At 46.0% G+C, this 24,020-nt stretch overlaps 1 protein-coding gene across 9 annotated transcripts in view; it reads right to left on the reverse strand.

Annotated features, from left to right (window-relative positions):
* ITPR1 (inositol 1,4,5-trisphosphate receptor type 1) overlaps window positions 1–24,020 on the reverse strand; it is a 185,368-nt gene that overhangs the window by 37,277 nt on the left and 124,071 nt on the right. For 8 of the 9 annotated variants that reach the window (XM_054837654.1, XM_054837656.1, XM_054837652.1 and 5 more), the window contains 5 exons: window positions 10,778–10,958; window positions 9,897–10,150; window positions 3,773–3,973; window positions 1,621–1,731; window positions 277–372 (listed from right to left, as the gene is read on the reverse strand). In XM_054837654.1, the coding sequence (XP_054693629.1) occupies window positions 277–372; window positions 1,621–1,731; window positions 3,773–3,973; window positions 9,897–10,150; window positions 10,778–10,958 (843 nt within the window). The remainder of the gene's footprint in view (window positions 1–276; window positions 373–1,620; window positions 1,732–3,772; window positions 3,974–9,896; window positions 10,151–10,777; window positions 10,959–24,020) is intronic. The other variant, XM_054837661.1, reaches the window with a different exon arrangement.

Genomic DNA, 24,020 nt, shown 5'->3' on the forward strand with positions numbered 1-24,020 from the left:
ACCTTATGCGGGATGTTGAATGTCACCTCCGTAGCATTCAGCGTGGCTTCCCTAATCGCTTGTGCTGCCTGGGAACTAGACAGACCCGTCCCCTGCAGATGTTGCACTCATTCAATCAAATCCTTGACAGGTCTTCCAGACCTTGAAAGGTCTGCCATCGATCCACGCACAGACCTCTTGCAGCATGTTTGGGGCGGTTGCGGCCACCCCAGTCTCCCCAGTGCCATGACCAGTGCCTGCTGTCCCTGGCTTGAAGGGAGTGACCCAGGGACTCACCAGCTCTTTGGGCCTCATGTTGTAGAGGATCCTCTCTGCGTTCTCGCTGTCGTGCCTGCTCTCCATGATCGCCAAGAGCAGTTTTGAAGCGTTGTTCTGAAGGGAGGGAAAAACAACGGCAATCACTGCCCGGAGTCAAAAAACGAGGGTAGCCAGCTCGAGTGCTTCCACCGCTGCTGAGATACCCCGTTTGTGCAAACACGAGCCACGGGCAAGGCACAGCCTCCCAGCCAGGACTCCTACAGCCTCACCTTGCCCAGCACTCCCTCTCCTCTAATTATGGAGATATACAACTTAGTAGTATTTTTATCAGTTTATTTCCCAAACTCTACTTATTGGGGGCCAAATTAACCCAAGTTAAGGTTCAGATTTCTAAAATGCGGAGGTTTCAAGCTCCTGTGTATTATTTTGTCTTGTTTTAAAGATACTGCAGCATTACTACAAGCTCTCAGCTCCAAAATACTGTTGATTAAATCAAAGGACAGCCAAGGCTGAAGACACAGACGTGCTTCACTGCTTTTAACTGAAAATTACTCTGCGACCTGCTCATGCCAAGAAATAGAGGGAGGAAATGGGAAACTACCACAAGGCACCAGACTACTTTAATACGAACAATTAAGATTAAAATCCATCATGACTGACAATAAAAACCAATAAAAGTATTTAATTTTGAAGTATAATGCTAATTGAGTCTAAAAGCATTTTTTATTTAGAATAATAAAAAACCCACATTACCCATAATAACGGTGTGAGTCGGCAATGGAAAACAACTAGACATTGCACTATAAGACAGGACAATAAGTCAGAAAGGAAATATTTCTGAGACGTATGCTGAAGCAGGAGTGCTCTGTGACTACCGTTGCTAGAAGACAACTTGCTAGTGCATTTTGAAACCAATACCAGGGCTAATTATTTCAGCATTAATATGAACAGCCCTAAAAAATTCTTGATGATTAAACATCAAGTGATTAAACAACAGCAATAAAGTATTAGGAAACTAGATGTAGCACGAGAAATTTCACTTCCATTGTATATGGAAAAGCTCACCGCTAACAGAGAAGTTTTCATCGGCTTTAAATTTTTAACAGGAAATTATTTTAGGATTCCTCAGCATATCCTGACTGCCAGCATCTCCCCCGTCTGAAAAGTGGTGGCTCCACATTATCATTTAAAAGATGAAATACCTGTGACAAACAATCTTTGGGCACTGCCTCCAGCTCGCTGATGCATATAATTTTTCAGCACTTATGAATATTGGGATATAATAAACACCCACATAATTCCAACAATAAAATTTATGTTTCATCTTACTGTTAATGTGGAACGCACAAAATAGTCACTTGCCTTCAGTTCCAACACAAGGTCCATCCTCTTCTTCCCCAAAGGGTTGATGTCATTCAGAATTAATGCTGTGATGATGTCAATACCGTTGGACTCATGAGTAGCAATGCAGTTCTGTCCAAAGAAAATTCATCAAACTTCACTAATTGTCTACACTAAAAATGCAGCCTAGGCTAGTGACCCAGCCAGAAGAGTCATCTCTTTCATCACCTTATAAGCTGTTTGAGATGGATAACTGAACACAAAACTCCCGTCAGTGGAATAACAAGAGATTAAGGCATTTTGTTTCAAGCTTTTCCTATCTTCAGCCATGGCACATCCTACCGAAACCACCCAGCCTCAGGAAGCAGAAAGCAACACAGTTGATAAACGAAGCATTTCCATGCCAAAGCGTCCAGCCTGAACACATAGCTAAGGAAGAACGCTGTTTTGGTAAGATTAGGGAGAATTTTCTTTATTTTGGATGTGCCAATCAACACCTACTTCGGTCCTGTCTAACCAAAGAACGTGAATTTCAATAACCTTCTTGCTTACCTTTTAACCCTGCTTTTATAATGGTCTATAACTAAAACGTACAAACCAGCAGTAGCTTGCTGGCTTCAACATCCAGAGCCCTGCTCTGTCGTTGAGCTCCACTGCAAAGATCCATACCTATATCTAAAGGTTGTTAATCCACCCGATCTGTATATCGGAGAGGAACTGCCGGTTGTGAACCGACGTGTACAGCCTCATGCATCCTCTTGCATAGATATAATTTCGTCTGAACATCGGTCACCCCCACTGCGTTTTGTTTAGCTTTGCTGTAAATTACATTTGAGTGCACAAAGAAAAGGCACTTCAAAGCACAGATATTCTTGAGGACTTTTTGAAGAGTCATACTCCAGTCTTTCTGTACCATACAACGGTCTCCAGGCAAATGGAGAAAATAAGCAGACATCCATGTTTCTAAGTGCAGAGATTTCCTCGTTAGAAGGGTGACACCCGCCCCTGGAGCACAGGACTTCCCAGGTCAGGCCAGCCCAACGGGAAAAGCTTCTCTAACACACCGCACATGTTATTTGGTGAGTCGATGCCATAGAGTGGCCAGAGTTTGGGTAGCTATCTCTTAGTATGGTTTACTCTAGACTTTCAGGCTTCATTTGACTCATTGAAACAGTTATAGCAAGAGTCACATTTAGACCAAAAGCAGAAGAAATGGGCCTCACTAACCGGCAATGCTGCTCTAAAACATGGCTGTACGACCTGCGGGAAGGTGGCGTGGAAAAGCACAGCTGCCCCTGCCCTCTGATCCTTCCCACTGGAGCAAACCGTAATTCATGAGCACCTAAAAACTCCTGCTTGTGCAGTGTCTTCCCGTATTCCTTGCTGATTATTCAACCTTCGAGGCACAGAGCAGACCAAGTCCAGCTGTGGGTCAGTAACTGCTTTAACCCGACAGGATTATTGTCATTATTCAGTCATGCCTTCTCAGTAACGTGGTTACTTAAACCACCACCACCAAAGAGTTATTCCTGCTCGGAGCAGAACGTACCATGGACAGTGAGTACGGTTTTTGGGGAGCTGGACAGAGGCTGCTTCAGCCCCCAGCAGACACTTGGTGGTCCTCTCCAACACCTGACCATGCTCATGGGGAACCACCGCCACGTCCCCGTGCAAGCAGTGACATGCACCTTGTTCTACACCCAAGACTGTCTGAAAACAACCTCAGCATGGTTATCATCTTCATTAGCGAAGCTGCAGAGCTCAACCTTCTCCCATCAGGCTGGGAGGGCACATTTCTGTCTTCATTTACAACAGGCAACAGAGCTTGGCTTTAGCAACATTTTTACTGTGAAGTATTTCAAGTTCAAAAATTCCCCACTCACCCTGTCTGTCGAGTCTAATAAAACAACTTAAATCCTAGCAAAGCAGAAAAATCTCTACTGCTTTGAGTGGTTCAACTCCTCAGAGGGGGCCTCGAGAAAGAGAAGTTGATTATTACGAGTTTATTATGGGGGAAAAAAACCTGAAAACCAAAACCCCTTTGGCAGGCAAGTAAAGCGAGCAGCGTTGTCAGACAACACAAGTCTAGCAGACTGACAGCCAAGCCCAGCAGATCACGCACCGCGGGTGTACGGAGAAAGGGTGATGCTTTTTACAGCTATGGATGTATTACCTGGTTCTCGTGGCAAGGCCCCTGACAGTACTCGGTCAAACTTTCCAGCGTCTGGTTGATCAGCGCTACATTTTTCTCATTTATATACAGACCAAGAAGTCCAAGTCCACCAGTTGTGCTTCCACAGATACAGTCCAGAAACTGCAGTGTCTCGCACACCAAGTTGTAGTTTGTCTTGTTGTTCTGGCAGCGTAAGAAATTCTGCAAGGAGGGCGTCAAAGCCGGGAGGGAAGGGGGGAAAAAAAAAAAAGATCCATGCAAACTGATGTTTGGATCATAACATTTTATTAAGTTCATCAACCCGCAATTGCACTGCATAGTATATTGCTCTAATTTCAGCGGAGCCTGGACAAGCAATTTAAGCCTTTTCAGGGCCTGCTTGCAATGCGCTGCTCTCTTGAGGAGCTTGTTGGCTTCAAATTTTATAGAAGACAAGCAGCAATAAACAGAGTGCATCCATTAGAGCACTGAAACCCAACATGGAATAGGCCATTCACTGCAGATCAGAAAGCTCTCCTGAGCCCGCAGGCTTTCCTCCTAGCCTCCCTGCTCCATTTCACTGCTAACCATCGCTCCGGGCGCTCTCCTCCCGAGACCTTTCTCCAAGACAGAAGCAGCAATTCCCTGGCTCTGGCTTCACAGCAGCACCACCTGCGCAAGCAGCAAGGAGGCACCTGACTGCATGCCTTGAAGGAAGGCGTCTTGAAATGCAATTCTCTCAATTGCATTTCTTCCCACATAATTATTGTAATCCCTGCTTAAAGCTGCTGATTCGGAGCAGCTCCTCTAATGAAATGCCAGATTTATCAGCATGGATTAAACATGTTTCCTCTCTCCTGTATTCCAAATGAAAAAAAAACAACAAAAACCCAACAAACCCAACCAAAACAAACAAGGACAATTAACGAAAAACAATTTCCCAGTGACTCAGATGCTGTTTGTCAGTGTGTTCCCAGTGGTGCACTGTAAAAATGGATGGATACTACCACTTCCTTTTCCTCCGAGTTTCAGCAGAACTCCTGTCTAGCTTAACTCTAGCAGGTTACAAAACACTTCACGTGAAAGGTGAAAAAACCCTCAGACAAACAAGATGCATGGGACCGTGGAACCAGCAAGGTCTTTTCTGCAAGCCTGCAGAGGAGCGCCGTTAACTGATTGCCTCTCGTGCCTGCGTCAGACTAATAAGTCTTTTAAGGCAAACAGACTGAGAAATTGCCAGATTCAATTGAAGGCTAAGCTAAAAAAGGAAAATGCTGTCTATGAATGCAGACTAAAGGTGACAGTGATTCAGCACATTTCAACTGATTGCTCATTTAGTATCCTGACTTTTGATTAACTTGTCAGAATGCAGAAAGGTTGATGCTACAGAAATTGGAGCTCGTGCCTTCCCTCCAGGAAAAAAAAAAAAAGCAAAAGTAATGGATAATACCGATAGCGATGAAACAAAATGCTCTCTGGCTGCAGCACGGCGTTTATTCTGATTATAGCTAGGTTTATACTAGCTTTAGCTTCGTGATCCAAAGGCAATAAACACAAAGGAAAAAAGGTGGAATGAGGCACGGGGGGCAGAAGGACAATGTTAGATGGCTGAACAAGGGGAAGGAAAAAAATGTAGAAACCAAGACCCTGCTGCACTGTGAGAAACTGCCCCAGGGAATGTCTGTTGCTGTCTCAGCCAGCATAGATCGAGCTCCTAATTTTCTGTCCTCCAGAGCATCTCACAGGCTACGGAGCGGGAACACAACTCTTTGATATTGAACGTGCCATCCTACTGCTTTCAGCGGGAGTGAACCCGAGGTACCTACCATCCGCAAGACCCTGCCTTCCGAATAAAGAGCGACAGAACTGCAGATTCAGCTAGAACATATGAAAAATACGCAGCTTGTGGATCTTGCAGAGAAAAGGAGGAAAAGAGCATTCATACTGCCTAGCTTTAAGGATCCTCTGTACTCAGTTCAGAGAGAAATACTTTCTGATGGGACGAAGTGCACTCAAAGTCAGGCAGCGCTGAAGTTCCTACCTTTGTGAATAACCTTCTGGAGATACTTAGCTGACTTCACACTACTGTTCTTCCTTAGGGAGGCCAGTCCTCCCCATTTAGAACCCCAGCCTGGTTTGGGTGGGCAGGGACCTCGCAGCCCATCCAGTGCCACCCCTGCCATGGGCAGGGACACCCTCCACTAGCCCAGCTTGCCCAAAGCCCCATCCAACCTGGCCTTGAACCCTGCCAGGGAGCCAGGGGCAGCCACAGCTTCTCGGGGCACCCTGTGCCAGGGCCTCAGCACCCTCACAGGGAAGGATTTCTGCCTCACATCCCATCTCCATCTCCCCTCCTGCAGCTTCAGGGTAAGTTTCTGGGATACATGACCAGGTATGGCTACGCTTGCAAAGGCAGGATCTGCAGCCAGTTCTTGATGCCTCTACAGCATGTCAAAGTGTTGGAGACTTTTTTTTTTCCCCCCCAGCACGCAACCTAAAGCCGAGTACCCTTTAGAGAAAACACGATGACTAGAAATCAGATTGGCTACTTGCAGAATACTAGCCCGGTTTGTTCAAGCAGGGATGAACACAGAGTCCTTGGAAGAAACAGTGCTAGCATTTAAGTGGGTAATTCCCCCAAAAGTCTAAATGTCTTCTTTGGACAGTCTTTGTTTTAACAGAAATCTGATCCCTAATTGGAAAAACTTTGTAAAGAACGAACATGAATAAGAAGAAAGTCTTAGTAAAGAGGTATTTTTAAATGATCAGGTTTTTCTTTACAAGCAATCCGGTAAGGCAAGGCATTTTTCACTGAATACAGGCTTGCTCTCTGGTCTTATAAAGTTAATTCTCACACAGACTTCTTGCCTAAAACATGGCGAGCTAAACCAGCTCATTCTCCGCATGCAGCAGTACTGCTCCACTAGCCAAACAATTGAATCACTCTCCTGCAGCATGCAGAGCTTTACCGTTCTTTATTACCTAGGCTTTGTCTCCAGGGCTTATGAATAAAAGAAACAGTCAAATCCAATGTTAAAAGTTGTATGAATTCCTGCTTTTTTTGCACAAAAGCAGTATTTAACCTACCAACTTAGACCTTTAATCTGAGCATGACTGGCTAGCATATTACTACAATATTTTTATTTCACAGAAATAACGCACTTAAAGAGAGAATTGGAGTACTACGTTTTTCCCATGAAGATGGGATTTTTAAGTGCGCGGTTGGAGCTGCACGCTGGGCTGTGCGGAAGGAAGGCTGCTGGGTACCCCCTGCCCCGGCACCGACTCCGGAGGGAGAGCACCTGCCCGCCAGGAATCCCCGCGCCTCTCCCCCTTGCCTCCAGCCAGCGCCGCTCGTGCTTCCAGCAAAGCGCTCCCTGGATGCTTCGCTCGGCTTGTCACGAGCTTCAGTTCTCGTGACTGATTCTGTAGCACACAGGGACACCTTCCTTCAGAAAAGAGAAGGGACGGAAAAGACCTCCGAAGGAAACCGGTGGGGCTGTAGCCCGGCCAAAGCAGAGCAGACAACAGGCTGGCCACAGCGATCCAGAGCTTTGCTTTCAGGGCCGAGCTCTCACGCAGAACCAGGGTCAGACCTGATGCGAGTTTAATAAGAGCACCCAAATATCTGTGTGTTGAGAGAGCAACAGAGATACCAAGAGTGCTCCGCAGCAAAATTTGATGCATTCAGCCTGAAGCGGGTAACAAAACGTACTTAAGTGTCCACCCATTTGTCCCAGTCCTTGCATCAATTTGAAGAAGATGTTGCACCTCCTCCTCCAGACCCGTGGCGTAAGCTGGAAGGGGACAGCATCCCGACTGTGCAGCGTGGAACAAACTGCAGTGCGATCTGCGAAGGGAATGACTGTGATGCAAAAGGCACAGAACTGCAGCTCCCTGAGCCATTTCGCAAAGGCTTCCTCCTCCTTTAAAACACATATCGACTCTTCCAGCCGTGACTTGCATTTTCCTGTTTTTGCACATCAGGCTACTCATAATTGCTAATGGCTTGTAAAACACTCGGTTTGACAAACCTACAGCTGCACCGGGCAGGTGATTCCTATTCGCTTCTAATTCAAATCAAATTTATGCAATTTTGGAAGACACACAGCTCCCAGAATAGGTCTGTCTTACTCCTTGAAGCAGTGAGTCCGTTGGCAATATTGATAAGGAGTTCAGTTACAACGTGCTGGCTGCAGACACAAAGATTTTGAAGCTGCAGACACCCCGGCCTCCCCTTCAGGGCTGAAGGAGAAAGGCAAGCAGCAAGAGGATTATATTTGAAAAACTGTTCCTCTCACCTTTTTGTTTTTTTTTTTTTTTTTTTTAAAAAAAGTTTTTCTCCCAGAGCTGAATGCAACTACCTGCTGTTTGGGGAACTTAATTTTTCAGGATGGTGAACAGCTCAGGCCAAGTTGCATTGGCTTGAATTCAATTTTGCTCCTACAGCTTTCGGTGCCTAGCCAAAGACAGCGGCAGCAAAGGATCATGTGCGTGCGGTTTGGACTACTGCCACATAAAACTGCCGTCCTACTTGTCTCCGACATTGCTAACGGCATGAAAATTGTTTGACAAAACAAAGATCAAATAGTTTTTTGAAAAAATTAGGAGAAACCCTGATGTATGTAACCTCGGCACCTATAAAATGCTAAAAGAATTACACGTTCGCAGCACAGGAACATTACCATACAGATTTGATTTCAAATATTGCCAGCAGCAGGGCATTCGAGTTCAGCGGAAGTGATTTGGCAGGTCTGAAAAGCACTCATGCAGGGTCCTACACTTCTGGCGTGCCGTACAACAATACGCAATCACGGCAATTATTCCTCCTTTATGAGGGCATTTAGTACATTGTACTGCATCTCCCTAGCTCCTCGCTTGCATTCAATTCTAATCCAGCAGCAGTGGTTATGCTGAACAAAAATCACATTAATTGCAGTCCATTTGTAAGCAAAAATCTTATCTCCTGTGGAGGCACGCGCTAGATAAGATTACTAATGTACAAGTTCTGGGCTCGCTATTTAAAATTATACAAACACGTCACAGAGCATCACAGGACAGCTGAGGCTGGCAGGGACCTTTGGAGACTGTTTACTCCAACCCCCCTTGCCCTGTCTGAGCAGAGCCTGGCCCCGTCCTCTTCACACCCCCCGTCAGGTATCGATACACGCGGGTGAGACATCCCGAGCCTTCTCCTTGCCAGGCTGACCTCTCCAGCTCCCTCTGCCTCTCCTTGTCCATCGGATGCTCCAGTCCCAGAGTCATCTTTGAGACTCCCGGCTGGACTCGAGAGCCCAGGACTGGACCTAGCACTCCCGAAGGGGCCTGGGGCATCCCACCAAGCACTGTGGACCTGTGCATGGCCAGCTGCTTTGAATGTTTCCTCACCCAATTCTCCTCCACTGAGGGTAAGTCGTCTTGCTCCAGAACTCCCCTCTGGTCCCAGGGACCCAGGGCTTGTGAAGGCTGGTCTTACCAGGAAAGACCAATGTGAAGGTGGCATTGAGCACCTTGGCCTTCTCCATGTCCTTTGCCACCCAGGGCCCCTGTCCCCTTCAGCAGCAGACCCATGCTCTCCCTAGTCTCCTGCTGCTGCAGATACAACCTCAAAACCCTTCTTGTTGCCCTTCAAGTCTCTCACCAGATTCAACGCCAGCTGAGGCTTTCCTGATACCATCCCTACGTGTTCAACTCCGTGCACATGAACAGGTCCATGAGAACCCGTGAGAACCCATTTGCTGGAAGGTAAGCAACTGCTTGAGGGCTGCTGGAACCAAAGTCCCAATGCTCTCTTTATTTTCCTACAAGACTTTTTTTTTTCCTCTTTCCTTCCCCTCTCAAAAGTAGATCAGTAACTCCACAGCAGAACACCTGCTTGCTTTAAGTCTGTACTTATAAAAAGTGACATCAAGTGTTGATCCCACCACCTTTTGTATACATTGAAAAGATCACTGAACACTGGATAACTGGACTTCCCTGTATTTGTCCAGCAAGGAATAAATACTTTTTTTTGGATTATCTTCAAAGCCAAAGAAAATAGTCGGTCAAGTATCAATTTAAAAAGGCACGGGATTAGCAAGACCGACGTAACAGCAGTGACGGCACGAGGCGACACGAGGGTGCCTGCTCAGTAACCAGGCTGTACCTGCAAATCTCGATTGTGGTTTTCACAGAGCAGCTGCAAGAACCGGAGGATGGGTTGCATTATTGAGATCACAGCACTCATCTCCAGGTCATCTTTGCTCTTGTCGGCCGTGGACTGTGCTCCTTCTCCTGCCGAATAATGGTCATCGGGGTCAGCCTCCCTCCGGTAAGTGTTGTAAGCCTTCCTTGTAGCTGCAGAGGCCTCCAGTAACTGATCCCGGACCTCCTCGGTAATTTGGGTCATAGGCTCTCTCACTAAAAACACACAAGAACAGATCTTCCTTAGGCAAACTGAATAAAGGGGACCAGAAAAATCTATTCACACGTTTCCCATTACTGTTTCACACGCAGGCCAGCTACTCATCGTCAGTTCGTTCTGGTAAGTATGTTTAGTGCGATGTGAGGGTCTCGAGTTTAGAAGGATATCATGTCACTCTCTTCACACCTTTTATGCGAATCACATTAAAGTTAAAAATTCTGATATTAATTGGTTAGGGCACACACATCTAGCACTATCAGGAGTTACAATAAAAGGACTTGCTATAGAAGAAAATGAGGAATTCTCCACTCATTGTTAGAGAAGGCACTGACCACAACCCACAGTCCAGGGTCGTTACTACAGATCAGATTTGGGCAGCTTGTCACGATAGACAAGGCGGCAGAGTCTCATCTCACAAAGACTTTTCATCATTTCAATAGCACAATCTCACAAATGGATGAAGAGGGGATGAAGCTCTTGAAATCCTGAGCCAGGGCACCACTGATCTCTGAACTTTGCTCTGTGGGATCAGAGACCAGAGCATTATTGCATCAACTGAAACGAGTTCAAAACACAGCATTTTTCTCCCTTGTCACTTCAGAAACAGAACAACTGGGGAGTACCTCTTTTTCTGCTCGGTACATCTCTGTCTGAGTCTTCATCTTTCTTTTTATTTCCTAAGTCACTAGTGTTGACTGTGACAGTAGCCTTGATTTCTTGCTGTGCCACTTTCATGCGATCATAAAAAACCTTAAAGAACTTTTCAGATTTCTTATCTTCCGTCAGTCGGCAGAAGAACGAATGCTGCAAGAGAAAATGGAACAGGATCTATATCTTCATACGCAGGTTTCAATACAGATTATTTCACCTTTCTGCACCGTGTGATATCCTGAAGGACTGTGAGGTTAATTAGTTTTCAGTAAACCAAAACCTACAGCAATGGAGACTCATACTTGATGTTAAGGAAGTGCCTCAGCTATGTTAGCTCCCTGGTTAACAACTTCCAACTGTATTTTTAAAGAAGCAAGTGCAATAAATCATTCTAGCCCTCATACATTTAGGCAGCACACTTCTTTACAACAACGGAATTAAGGTAAGTACAATGAATTAAGGTAAAGACAATGGAATTATCTATGATTTGATTCTCAGTTCAGAAACAAAAGAGCGTGAGCAAAATACAGAGGAACGAGAACTGTCCTGCCTTCCCGCCCTCGAATCAAAGGGACTGTGACTCATAACATACAATAGTCAATGTTAATCACAGTCCAGAAATGCACAGACAGGGCAAAGTAACGAGGGATATTTCGTGCTAAGTTTCCATTGCCCTGTCTGCAGCAGCCTTCTTAAAACTCCTTTTAATTCCTACTCCAATATATCTTTAAGTGACAGAAAAACTCAGAGCATTGACTACTTTTTAAAAGGTTTACTAATGTTCTTCTGCCCATATGTGCACAGAGACACAAAGTTCTTCCTAAAATTGAGGAGAATACAAATCATGTACAGGTCAGAAAGGAGCCAACACAGTGAGCAATCAGACAATTCTTGATGAAACCAATATGCTGTTACATAAATCAGGACCAGAGCTCAAACGCGACTGAAGGATGAACTTGTAAGTGGGTCACCTTATGCAGAGTATTATGAAATTAGTTAGCATTCTGCAGCGGCTCACGATCCAACAGCTTTACACGATGAATAGGAATGAAGCCTGATTTATTGAAAAAACAAATTAAAATGGGAATAGCAATATATCCTGCCCGCTTTTCTGTGAAGCGGAGCGCACAAGGCCGTCTCTGGTACTCCTGCCTTTGATCACTCCCAAGCAGCTGCAGTCAGAATGACTTTGAAAACACTAATAAAAGTTGCGTCTTTGACTACAGAGGAGCAGCGCTACTATTTAAAGAAGTTGGTCAATATTCACATGAGATACCCCTCTCACCATTGCAATACCTTCTACCTGCCCAGAGCATCTCAGGTAAACTCTCAAGAGTTTGTTTTTACTTCTAGCAATTAACAGAGAGGTGGGAAAGGAGAACAACCCGGCACGGGCATTGCACGTCCGCAAAGCCAGCCACACTGGTACCTTCTCCTGACACCCATTCAAACTGTCTAGTAAAACCGACACTCCAATACTTTATTTGATATATTCTCATAAAACATACTCAAATAAAAACATCCTTTGTCCAAATGACAGTTTACTTATTCAGGTTTTTTTTTTAATTCTAAATTGGTTCTTTGACCTGACCAGACTTAGTGGACAGAATACTGTCAAATTTCAATCATAACGAAGAGATGCACTAACACGGTTTCCCTGAGCTGCTGACCAGTAACCAACGGGTTATTTCGACAACCAACCCTTTGAAGCACGGTCTCTTACTCAGCGGCTGTAAGTACAGACAGAGGAAGAGTTTTTGCATCTAAATCGCATTTGAAAATTTTACTCTACCAGTATTACACAATGAGCATAGCAATAATAATATTTTACACACAGACCAGCATAAACCATCAGTTCTAGAAAGGGTAACCATTTTCTGAAAAATAACATGATTTGCTTGTCAGGCGAGCGATGGCTGTCACCTGGCTGCACATCTCAAGAGCCTGTGCAGGAGGAGTTTCCCTGTGATGAAGCAGCAGCGAAGGAAAAGTTCTTTAATGAACCACACTGCAGAAATACCTCGCATGCGAGTAATTGTTACTTGCTGACAGGCTTGATTTTTGTCATTTTTTCAAGCTTCTTAACTGACTTTCCACTGCAGTTCAGAGAAAAAAGCCAAATGAAACGAACGTTTCCAGTAAAGCTTTCTTGTGCGTACCGTGCGTACGTTCAATGGCTGTCACACAATGATTGTTTCAGTTTAGGTCAGGATGCCTAACACCTTCACACATATGAATCAGCCACATGCGAGCTAGCAAAGGTACTGTATTTTAAGAGGTGTGATCTTGCAAGTTGTGCTTGAGCAGGTAATTGGTGGTGATAATTATGACAGAAATCCTAAAATTTATTTACAGATATAGCCTCAAAGCAGAAACTGGAAAAATCTCCCTTTTTAACATGGAAATAAGAGTGATCATTTGAGAGTACCGTATGCCAGGGTCCTGGCTTGCACACAGATGTTGTGCAACCGCAAGCAAGGTTGCCGAAAGAGCTAGTGTGCTAGGGGAGCAGCCTGGAACGAGGGGAACAGCAAACCTCTACGCTTGCGCATGTTTCTGAGGAACAGCGCTTTTAACATACCACTGACACTGGAGCATTTGACCTCAGCCGTTCCTTGGAGGGCCTCCAACAAGACTGATGCAAACCCAAAAGCCAAGCGTCTCGTCAGCACGAGCGTGCCCTACCCTCGCCGAGAAGCCCGGGTGGCTCCTCATCTCCCAGACAGACCCTGCCGATTTAGCCACCGCCAACGAGGGATCTCCTAGAAACCTACAGCCAGGCAGGGCACCGTGCCCCGTCACGTACCAGGATGTGGACCGTGCCTGGTCATCCCAGTACGAGGTACCAGAGGAAAAGCTACCTGGAAGGCAAATGAAGTTACGAGCTTCACCTTCACTCGAGATGCTGGCAGCACACCAGTTGCCTGCTCATACAGAGCGCTAAAATCATGCAGTATGAAACTGTATTTTATTTCAACCGGTTTTTGTTAACAACTGTTAAGAGCCTTTGCCATTAAACAAGAGACATTGCCTGACACAAAAGAAGATCGTGAGGTTTGCTTTATGAATGCCGGATTCAGCAAACGGCTTTACAAGTACGCGTACCTCAATGAAATGCAATACATCTCCAGAGCACTGCAACCAGCCAAGACTTCTCTCTGACGCGAGAATATCAGAGATAATGTGACTGCAATTAATTACACAGCCACAGAATGAAAGAAACTCAAAAACATCCGCATATGACATGCACAAGCTTCTAACACACAGTTATGCTCACCACGTGCAAGGACATCATGCAAAGAGTTCTCAATCATTTTTAAAGATGGAGCAACCACCACCTACGCAAACTCATTCAAGACTAACTTGGGGCAATGGAAAGAGCTTTGCTAAGAAACACAAGGGGAAAACCTTCTTGTGTAAAGGTTTGCAAGTTCAAAGTCTTGCAGGTGACTGAGAATAAATATATTTTTGTGGTGCACTGTTTCCATGCAGGTATGAAGCACTGGGCAAACAGCAGTACACCGCTGCTTTTACAGGCGCATGATACATCAGGCACTACAAGGAGCCTGTACTTGTTTCAAAGGGATGGAAGGAGAACAACCCACACGGGCACTGCACGTCTGCAAAGCCAGCCACGCCGATTCCTTCTCCTGACATCCAAAGTGGTCTACTAAAATACCAGAGTGACACAACTAGTAACGCCAGGTACCAGGAAACCTGTGCAATGATTTCTCCTTCCTGCTCCTCTCCATCACCCAATTCTGCTCCTGAAGAAATCCAACCAGAAACCTCGTGCACAGCAGAATAGCCCTCTTACACCTTTGCCCTCCAGCCTACTGCCTGTGCCAGAGGAGGACGGTAAGCAAACACTATCACCATACCACACACAACTATTTCCCCGGTCCACGCAAAACCTGTTGCGGAAGAAGAGCTGCAAAGCAAGCGACTGATTTCACTAGAAAATAAATCAAAGGCCGAGTTTAAATGGCACCGCTTTGATCGGCTACAGCCTGGCCCACCTCTGAGCACCATCAGCCCTTCGCTCTCGCTCATTAACTGAGCCCAAAGTTGTGATTAAGTAACGCATCTGTTTGAGAAAAGCATCCTATCTTTCTTTAGAAGGCATCGGAAACGATGAACTATGTCTGTCTGTAGTCTGTTCCAGTGGTTAATAACTGTTAGAAACACGTGATTAAACTCTAACTTCCAGTCACGCATTTTAAAAAAATTTCTAAGTTTATGTCTCTTCTGTAGTTTTTCCCAGGAACTTGGTATCCTCTCCCCTTCAGATTACCTACACAAACTGTTAAAAATTTACCTACCTTTTTTTCTAAATTGAAAATTTTTGCTTTCTGACATTTTATTCAGAATTAATATAATTTTCTGTGGTGGTTATTTTTTGGCATGTTCTTAAATATTGCAGATCATTAAGAATCTGGATTGTAGAATCACATTAAAGAAAAAAAATCAGCAAAGAACGGGCACATTTCACCTCTTCTCCCTTCCTGCCTTGCCTTGCAAGATCTTCGACACAGAATATACACAATTTCCAAGGATGAGCGGAAGAGAAACTCAGCTAACTACCCAGCAGTTCAGGGGAGCGGGATTACGGAGGCAGGATAACCCCACGGCACGGACAAACGCTCCTTGACGTGTCTCACGTCCCAGCAGTTGGTACCAAACTGGTTTTTTAACCAGCAGAGCTGACATCTGCCCTTGGGAGAGCAAAGCCGTAAGACGCAGCAGACCGATACCTTTGTGTAAGGTGCACAGAGTATGCACCCAGCTAACTAATCCGCTATAAATTGAACTAATTCACAATAAGTTTAACCATGAGTGAGTCTGTGCCCAGTGTAGAATTGGTAAATGGGGGGGGGGAAGGAACAGCTGAAGGCAGCTTATTTCTAGCTCGTGGCTTTGAAAGGCTTATCCAGGCGCTGTCACCTTTCCTGGGAACACCTTTCTCTACGCAGTTACCAGTTAGCTGGATCTGCCCCGAAGTCACAACTGTTTCGCCAACCAAGGAAAGGAAGAACCATCTGATTGTTCTGCATCGAGTAGCTTGGCTTTCCGCCCCAGACTCAGTAATGACAGGCTGGACTGTACGCGCTGAATGATCGCGTTGCGAGGAACAGAACTAAAACCTACTAACGAGCAACGGGTTTAAGCTGCATCTGCTCGGATGCGTGTTTCCTCCTGAAAGAAGGGTGGTCTGACTTGAGGAAAGCATTCGGCTGCAGAGCCCCAACAGGGATTGCCGTCATCCTGCAGCGGACAGACTATTTTTTTCTGGACCACACCCTCCGTAATTCCCAAAGCTGTTTCAACAGACCACAGCCATTAAACCCTGCCAGACCATCCAAACAGATCCCAAAGAATTCCCCAGGAAAACAAGTATTTGATTACCAATAAATAAGGGAAAGCAAAGCCCCAGCAAACGCCTCACGAATTCAAGCAAACTGTTGTGGTCTCCCTCCCCATTTCTCTGATGCCAGTGAACAGACAATACCCCATAAACTTGGCAAGTCAGGGATACTTCAAAGAGGAAAGTCCCTCCAGATACAAGAGAAAGACCAGCTCTCTGGCTTCAATTCAGGACATTTTATTGCAGCGCTAGGGAGGAATTATTACGGGGATGTTAACTTCTTTGGGTTATCCGGACAGGCTGCCAGCATGAACTAATGCAAAACTTCTGTGCTACTTCATGTTTGCGGAAAGAGCTTGCCACCCCCGTACCATTTCTTATAGCTGGACTACTTCAAAGCAGCCACATTTTAAGGGGAACTGCACTGCTAACACAAGCACCGAATTAAGTACAAATGCCAACCCTTTACATTCTGCCTAAACATATTGCAAGGGCTTCCACTGCAGCAAATTCAAACCTAACTTTGCTTTTTCTCCCCCCCTCATTTATTTATTTTAAATATCACTGATCCCTCTCTCTTCTTGAAGTCTTTCATACGTCCTGGCTCGCTAAAGATCCATCACTCTGGGGCGTGAGTGATAGATATCATTAGTCTTGCATAGCTTAAGGAAATGGCAACTGAAATATTTCATGCTGAACATACTTCACAGTTTGAAATAAACCCATAAGAAAAATCTGCCAGAACACCTCAATTGCCTGTTTTCTTTGCAAACTGTAAAATAAACTTTGTCCTGAAAGCAGAAGGGGGACTTCCCAGCTCTATTTTGCACAAAGAAGACAAACTCTCTCTGCCACGGGCATCCACGTGCCATCCTCCAAGGCTCTACTCCTAGCTGGAGATTCTGCCCCACCTTACGGAGGAGGATTTTGGAGGGTACGAGCGTACACAGACCGACCCCTGTAAACACTCGTCTTTCCCAACCAGCTCGAAATGAAAGCAGCAGCGGAATTACACCACTTATTTTGGGAAGAGCCCTTATACCCTAGACATTCTCCTACTGCAACACCTAACATCTTGAGGCAATTTAAAGTCATTTCCCAAAGAAGAATGTAAGAACAAACTTCACAGAGGTATGGTGCCCTCGCACCCTTCCAGAGCCAGTCCAAAACCCCCGGGACAACCAAGTGACACGTGATGATGGCCAGGAGGTGAGGGCACACGGAGGGGACGACAGGTAGAAATGTGACCGTTGGATTCAGGGTTTAAACCCCCCGCAGACGGAGCAGATGGCCTCCAAAGCGTGGGAGACTTGGGGGCCTGACCTGCTTTCAGCACAGCGCCTTATTTGAGTTCCTCCTGCATACATGTGGGAGCACGCACCCGCCGGGTCACTCAGTTAATCTGTGCAAGGCTCTTGCACAGCAGGAGCATGAATCCCACTTCCTTACCGAACCAGCGGGCTCTGTGTAGGTGTGAGAAACAAGGAAGTCTGCAGACTCCCCAAAGGAAAAAAAAAAAAAAAGTGCAAGATCTTCTTGAGAGACAGAGGAATTAAAGAAAACCATAGCAACAAGTCAGTCCACCTACCCAAACCACCCACCCACCACCAGTTTCATTTGCTGACGCACTTCAAAAACAAGCTGGCTCCTACCCGCTCTGGAAGGTGAGCAAGCCCTGAGAGCTCATTAAATTCCCTTCTCAGCTACTCTTGTATGCCTGCAGCTAGTGAGCAAGTGGGATATAAATAGAAGTTATATAACATCGCTTTGTTGATTCCTGTGCTTACCAAAAAAAAAAAAAAAAAAAAAAGGCAGCATGACCTTGTTTTTCTGAATAGCTTGCCTCTGCCTGCTTGTGGAGGACTTTAATCCTGCTAGGGATCATCTTAAAAGTTTATGTTGGACCTGGATCCCACGGAAAGGAATAGGGAGAATTAGCGATTTACATCCCTGGTCCTTACAGGACCAGGATCCCACCTGAATGCCGAGAGGATCGCCACACAAAAGGTCTGTGGTACCCACAACCGTGAACAGTACAATGGTACCGAGGGTGGAGGACGAGCAACGCAGCTGAACCCTGACGCAGCACCTCTCCTCCCTTTTTCACCTATATTGCTCAATCGCACAGATGGGCACCGTGAAATCTAAGTGTAAAACCTCCCTTTGGGTAAAAAGACAGAAAGATGCTATGGTGCAGGAATACTGATGGCTCCCAAATACTCCAAAAAGTACCACCAGCTGCAGCTCCAACAGAAAGACTACAAGCAGCATCGTTACCATCTCCCCTCATCCACCCTGTCCTCAATCCCACCTATGCATCCTACTGCCCCCAATAAAATGAAATCATCTCTGCAGGAATGATTCCTGGCAGCTTTTGGCTCTGTCTCTCAGTGCGTTATTAGGAGGGCTCGTTTGTTTTTACCATGGTGGTGCCCACGGCCAGGTGAGGCTGCGACTTGACCATGCTAAGTACATTAAAACACACGTGGAAGGCCACGTGCTCCCAGGGCTTTGCCATCTCAAGCCTCCTCACGTGCTGCGGATCAGCAGAGCATCACGACGTGGATTTCCTCAGCGCTGACTTCATCGCTAGCACAGGTTCAGTGCCTTGTTCCGACGGGAACTGCGCCGTGAAGGAGGGTCTGGATTTGCTGCGTGCTTCTCTTTCACAAAAGGACAAGATCACTGCCCACAGCCCAATGCAGCTCCTTAGCAACTTTTTTTTAAATGTCACATTCTGAAGTAACATACTCAGAATGTAAAAAAAAAAATTAAAAAAAAATTATGGTGTATTTTAGCTTGATAAAAATTCATTAAAATGGTGAAAGACAGAGGTGGTTACTTAATACACGCCGACAGCTTGCTGGTTTTGCATTAGTTTCCTAAACAGGTATGATTAAAACAATGTAAAAAAGATGTAACATCCTATATCAAAGAAGTCTGCCCGTTATAAACAAACAGTAGAATTTTTGAGATACTTTTTTCTATCAACTACCCAAAGTTCTCAAGTGCTATTTACAAAACTTTAGCCATCCAAAGACATTTTCGCCTCTGAAGCATTTACCATCACGGGCGATTTTGTGTGCTCGCAGACATCTCTGACTGTTGCAAATTTCCTAAGCAGTAAATCTGGTTTAAAGTCCAAACCACAAACCCTAAAGCACCACTGTGTCACTAAAATCTATGTTTTATATCACCAGTACTTCTGTAACATTTTATAAAATTTTCTCCTGATTTTGAAGGGCAACTGCAGTCATGGAGAAAAAGAAACTCTAAGTGTTTTGGGAACCGAATAGCACAGGACGCATTTAGGCCAGCAGGGAAAGTGAAAAAAAAAAAAAAAAAAAAAAAAAGAGCAGGTTGACTGGCTGGTTCCAGCTATTTCACTGTTGATCGTTTTAGCGTCACTCATCCTTCCATTTTTGTCACAGTATTTCCCAGGCGACGCCACAGCAAGCTGAAGGACACAGGTCTGCTCGCTCCACCGCGAGGGCTGCGGAGGGGGTCCCAGAGGCGAGCCCCATCTCCGCGCCCGCCGGGAAGCGCCCTGGCTCTCTGGGTGCCTGCGGCTCTCCCGTGTGCCAGAAACACGGACGGGAATTGGATAGCTCTGGATTCAACTCCTTTTGGGCATCAATTCTGCAGTTATTTAATAACTATCCATCAGCTTTGGACAGTCTGAGGCACTGAGTTCAGGAAAGGAGACCACAATTCACCATGCTGGAGTTTTCGTACTGGTGGCAACACATGAGGAGAAAAGTCGGAACCAAGTCCAAATCCCTGTATGGTGCAAGACAGAGCTGGAGACAGGAAAGTCATGTTAGTCCAGCATTTTACCCAACCCAGTATTTCCTACTAAACCGGACTAATGAAGAGTTGGCTGCCACGATTTCTGGTATCTCGCTTGTTCAGAGCCCCTCCGGGTAGCTCTGCAACGAGCAGCACGGTGCCACGCGGCCGTAGCCCCTGACCCTAACGAGCACTTAAAGGAGAGCACACAAACCGCTCGGCTCCTCCTCGCAGGCTGAACTGACGAGCTCTGGAAGTTAAACCCACGCAGCTTGTCGTACAGTCTCATCTCAAAGGAGCTTCACACATACGTGGTGAGCTCCAAACCCTGGCTCAGCACAGCGCTGATTTGCTCTCGCCATGCTGCGATGGAGACACGACCCTCGGTCCACACCACAGGCTCCCTGGTGCTGTCTCTAGTCATGGTGGCCCCTGGTCGTCATCCCATACAAAGCTGCTGGGGGAAAGAGGGGTGTACAGGAGATACCATCATCATCCCCCACGCAGGAGCAGCGACTCTGCTCGGATGCCTTCAAGCTAGGAGCAAATCCCACTTCTCTCCTAAAAAATAATCACCTTTTGCCGAGGCACTGACTCCCATCACCTCGTCCTCTATGCTTGCAGCCCACCTTGGGAAGAACTGTGGATGAAGGGTGAAGAAGGCACTGTCACACTTGTAAGGGGTAGCTCTGCATCATGTCACTTTGGGATAGCGATTAAAAACCGCCTGAAACTAAACTAACGCCATCAACCTCATTTTACCTTCCCTTGCTGAAAATACCAACATGTGCGTGTGGGTAATTTGTCACGCAATCTAACTTTTGAGAAGATCCCTACTTAAATGAGCAGACTGAAGTCTCCATGGAGAGGCAGTTATGTAAGGGACTTTACTTGCCATTAACTTCCACCGACCAAGGAAACCCAAAACCCTACGGAGGTGAGGCAGAGTAACAGCGCATATAATTTTTATCTGGCAGATGAGAGACGAGCGTTGCAGGAGAAGTCCTCAGCAATTTCCTCCACTGTCATTCACTTGCCGGGGTTGCTTTAATGGAGGAAAACTCGTCGTGACGCAGCATGCGCGGGGAACGGACCAAGCTTTCATCTCTTCCAAAGGAGACGTAGCTCCGCGTGCAGCGTGCCTGCGAGCGACAGCACCTGCCGCACCAGCTCCAGCAAAGCCACCCAAGCCAGCGCCCCAGGGGACGGGTGCCACGCGCCGGCTGGCAGCGCCCCGGACGCAGGGCACGTTCGCCCCTTGCCATTTTGGAGAGGCACGCGGGGCATCCCCTCGCCCAGGGCTGCTCTGTGCAGAACCGCTGACGCCAGCTCTCTGGAGGTGGATGCTGAGGGTTATGTAAATTAATAAAGGGATTTATGTAATTTTCAGTTCAGTGAGCTGCAGCATTTGTCAAGTTAATTTGTTGTCCGGTTTTGACCCTGTGGTTCCACCTCCGCTCTGTCTCCTTACAAATGAGGGCAGGCTTCCCACAAAAAGAAAAAACACAGAGCTCCTGCTGAGCGGGAGCGACAAGCTCACCGGACACAGCTACGACACTTTCATCAGCATCTCTTTTACCCAAGAACCTGACAACGTTCCTAAGTGAATTCCAAACACTAAAAATAACCCAGAAAAGTTTCCATCCAGAGAGCTTTAAGTGAGCAAAGACCTCTGTCTTTCGCCCAGAACAGTTATTTATTACATCCACATTCACCCCTATAGCAAAACAGAGAGCAGCCTGGGATTCAGCGTGCCGTACGCTACCAGCTTCGCTTCCTTCCTAAGGTAAACCAGGAGAATTTTTGTCTTGTCCTGCTTCTCCTCCACATTAATTTTCTTAACAATACAATAAAAATCACTCCTGCCAATTATACGTAGGAGCATTTCTAGATTTGCTTTTCTGCTAGAGTTGGCAACCACCTACTTTGCCTAACCTTAACGCTGGCCCTGCACGTACCTAATGAAACGGTAACACCTATTCCAGTTATCCCTTCCCAGCACCATGGGGATCTCTTCTCCCACTGAAGCTCATGGGAGTTACCCGGGAACTCCCATTATTAACCATATTACAATCATCATGTGCAAGTTCCTGTGTGTCAGTACAAACCTTTTGCTTAACTTCGGGCCGAACTCATTTCCCGTGTGAAAACCTGGAGTTAAGAAAATGCCATGCAGGGGTGACACATTTCTGTCTTTGCTGCCAAAAAGCCTTTTTACATAACCTGTCCCTATCCCACCAGTCTCCCACTCTCAAAGGCCTGTAGATATAAGCAATTTAAGCTCAGTAAAAATTATTCAGACTGAGCACGGAATGAACTTGCTCAGAATACTATAAATCAAGAGCTGCTAATAATAACCAAAAAAAATTGTGAAATGAAGATAAACCGTGTAAGACCTCAAAGACAAAGCTGGCCGATTTGGCTCGGCTGACTTTCACAATGACAAATGTATCTGATGCAAAATGAACGCAGTTATTAGTCCAGAGACTGACGATGACTCTTCCACTGGCAGTTACTGGAAACTGCCGTAAAACTTCAGAAAAATCCACTCTGCAGGCTGCAGAGGTTGTGAAGCCCTACCTACCTCGTCTGCAAAACCTACCAAAAGAACATCGATTAGAGAAAGATCGGGGTAAAAGACCACGGAAAGTATTGGGTTCATTTTCAAAAGACAAATTTTGCAGTGTATTTTGTAAAACTGAAATCTTACAAAGTAGGAGACCATCACACTGCTACACTTAATAAATCTTTACTGTGCTGTAGCTAAAGACTGCTTTATAAAGCAGCTGGATCTGAAGCCGTGCAGACGAGCGGGTACCCCCGCAGCCCTCCTGCAAAGGCAGTGCTCCCCAACAGCCCTCTCTATTTTCTGTGTGAGCAGATACGCTGTTCTTCCCACGTGAGAGAGAAAAGCTTGCGGATGTGAATTTACTGTCTCAGGACACCAGTTTAACTTGGACATCATTCAGCAATTACTCTGGGAGATACAGACTTGAAATAGTGATTTTACTAAAGAGCAAAACCTCCACCTTCGCTTTGATTCTCCAGCGTTGAGCCAGCTGTTCTCCCAGAAGTTAAGCTTTGTGGTTGGCGTTTTTTTCCATTCAAGTTTTACTTATTTGGCTTTCATGATTCAAATACTACTGAAAGATCAGAGCGCTGAATACGTGCTGTTCTTGACTGACGCTGTAGTCCCCACGGGCCCTGACTGTGCTAGAGCCAGTGCAAGTAACGCAAGGCACCAGGGAACTCACTACCAGCACCAGGACCAATTCACCGATGCAGAGATAAGTCGTGGAACATCTTTGTGCACTGACAAACCTTCTTTTTTTTGCCTTTTGCTATCGGGTCACTGCATTGCTATAACCCAGAATATTTACATTACAACCGCTCCATAGGATATTTTCAATAAAGTCTCATCTGTGCTTTGCATGCATGAGTAAGAGCTCCTGGGTGTGTCCAAGACCTCAGAGCTTACAGCATTAGCTGTAGGCATCACAAGTCATTTGGTTCCTAAAACATTCTGTACTTAAAAACAGCCTACACCAGAGCCCCCTCCCAGCCCGTCGCTGCTGCTACGGGCACGTAGCACGTACACGCACCAAGTAACTGCTGGCTGCCCAGAACATTTTCTGAAGGTAAAGACAACTGCCCAGCACTTATTCCTGAGTGGGAAAGGATGGAAAATAATTTCTCTGGTTTGCAGAAGTAACATCTGTAAAGGCAAGAGTGCAACAGAAACTGGCAGGCCCGCGAGGCGCGGATGTGAAAGCGTTACGCCATTTGTTATAAGCATCCTATGCCAACAGCTCATTCCTAACCACACAGTTATTTTACAGACTCCCAGCTCCCAGTTGCAGACAGCAAACGCAAACTAAAGAATCTCTCTTTTTGGTGAAAAAGGTGTCTTTGGAGATGGACTGCAGATTTCCCCATTTGTTTTGACCAAAAGGAGCTCAGGAATCTGCTTCCGACACTGATTCGCACACAGCGGGAAGTGACTCTACTCAGTCCAGTAGTTCTGGGGTCCAGCGCAAGCAAAAGATCTCTCCACGTCAGGC

The sequence above is a fragment of the Grus americana genome, chromosome 11, assembly GCF_028858705.1.
Source record: "Grus americana isolate bGruAme1 chromosome 11, bGruAme1.mat, whole genome shotgun sequence".
NCBI classification, from domain to species: Eukaryota; Metazoa; Chordata; class Aves; order Gruiformes; family Gruidae; genus Grus; species Grus americana.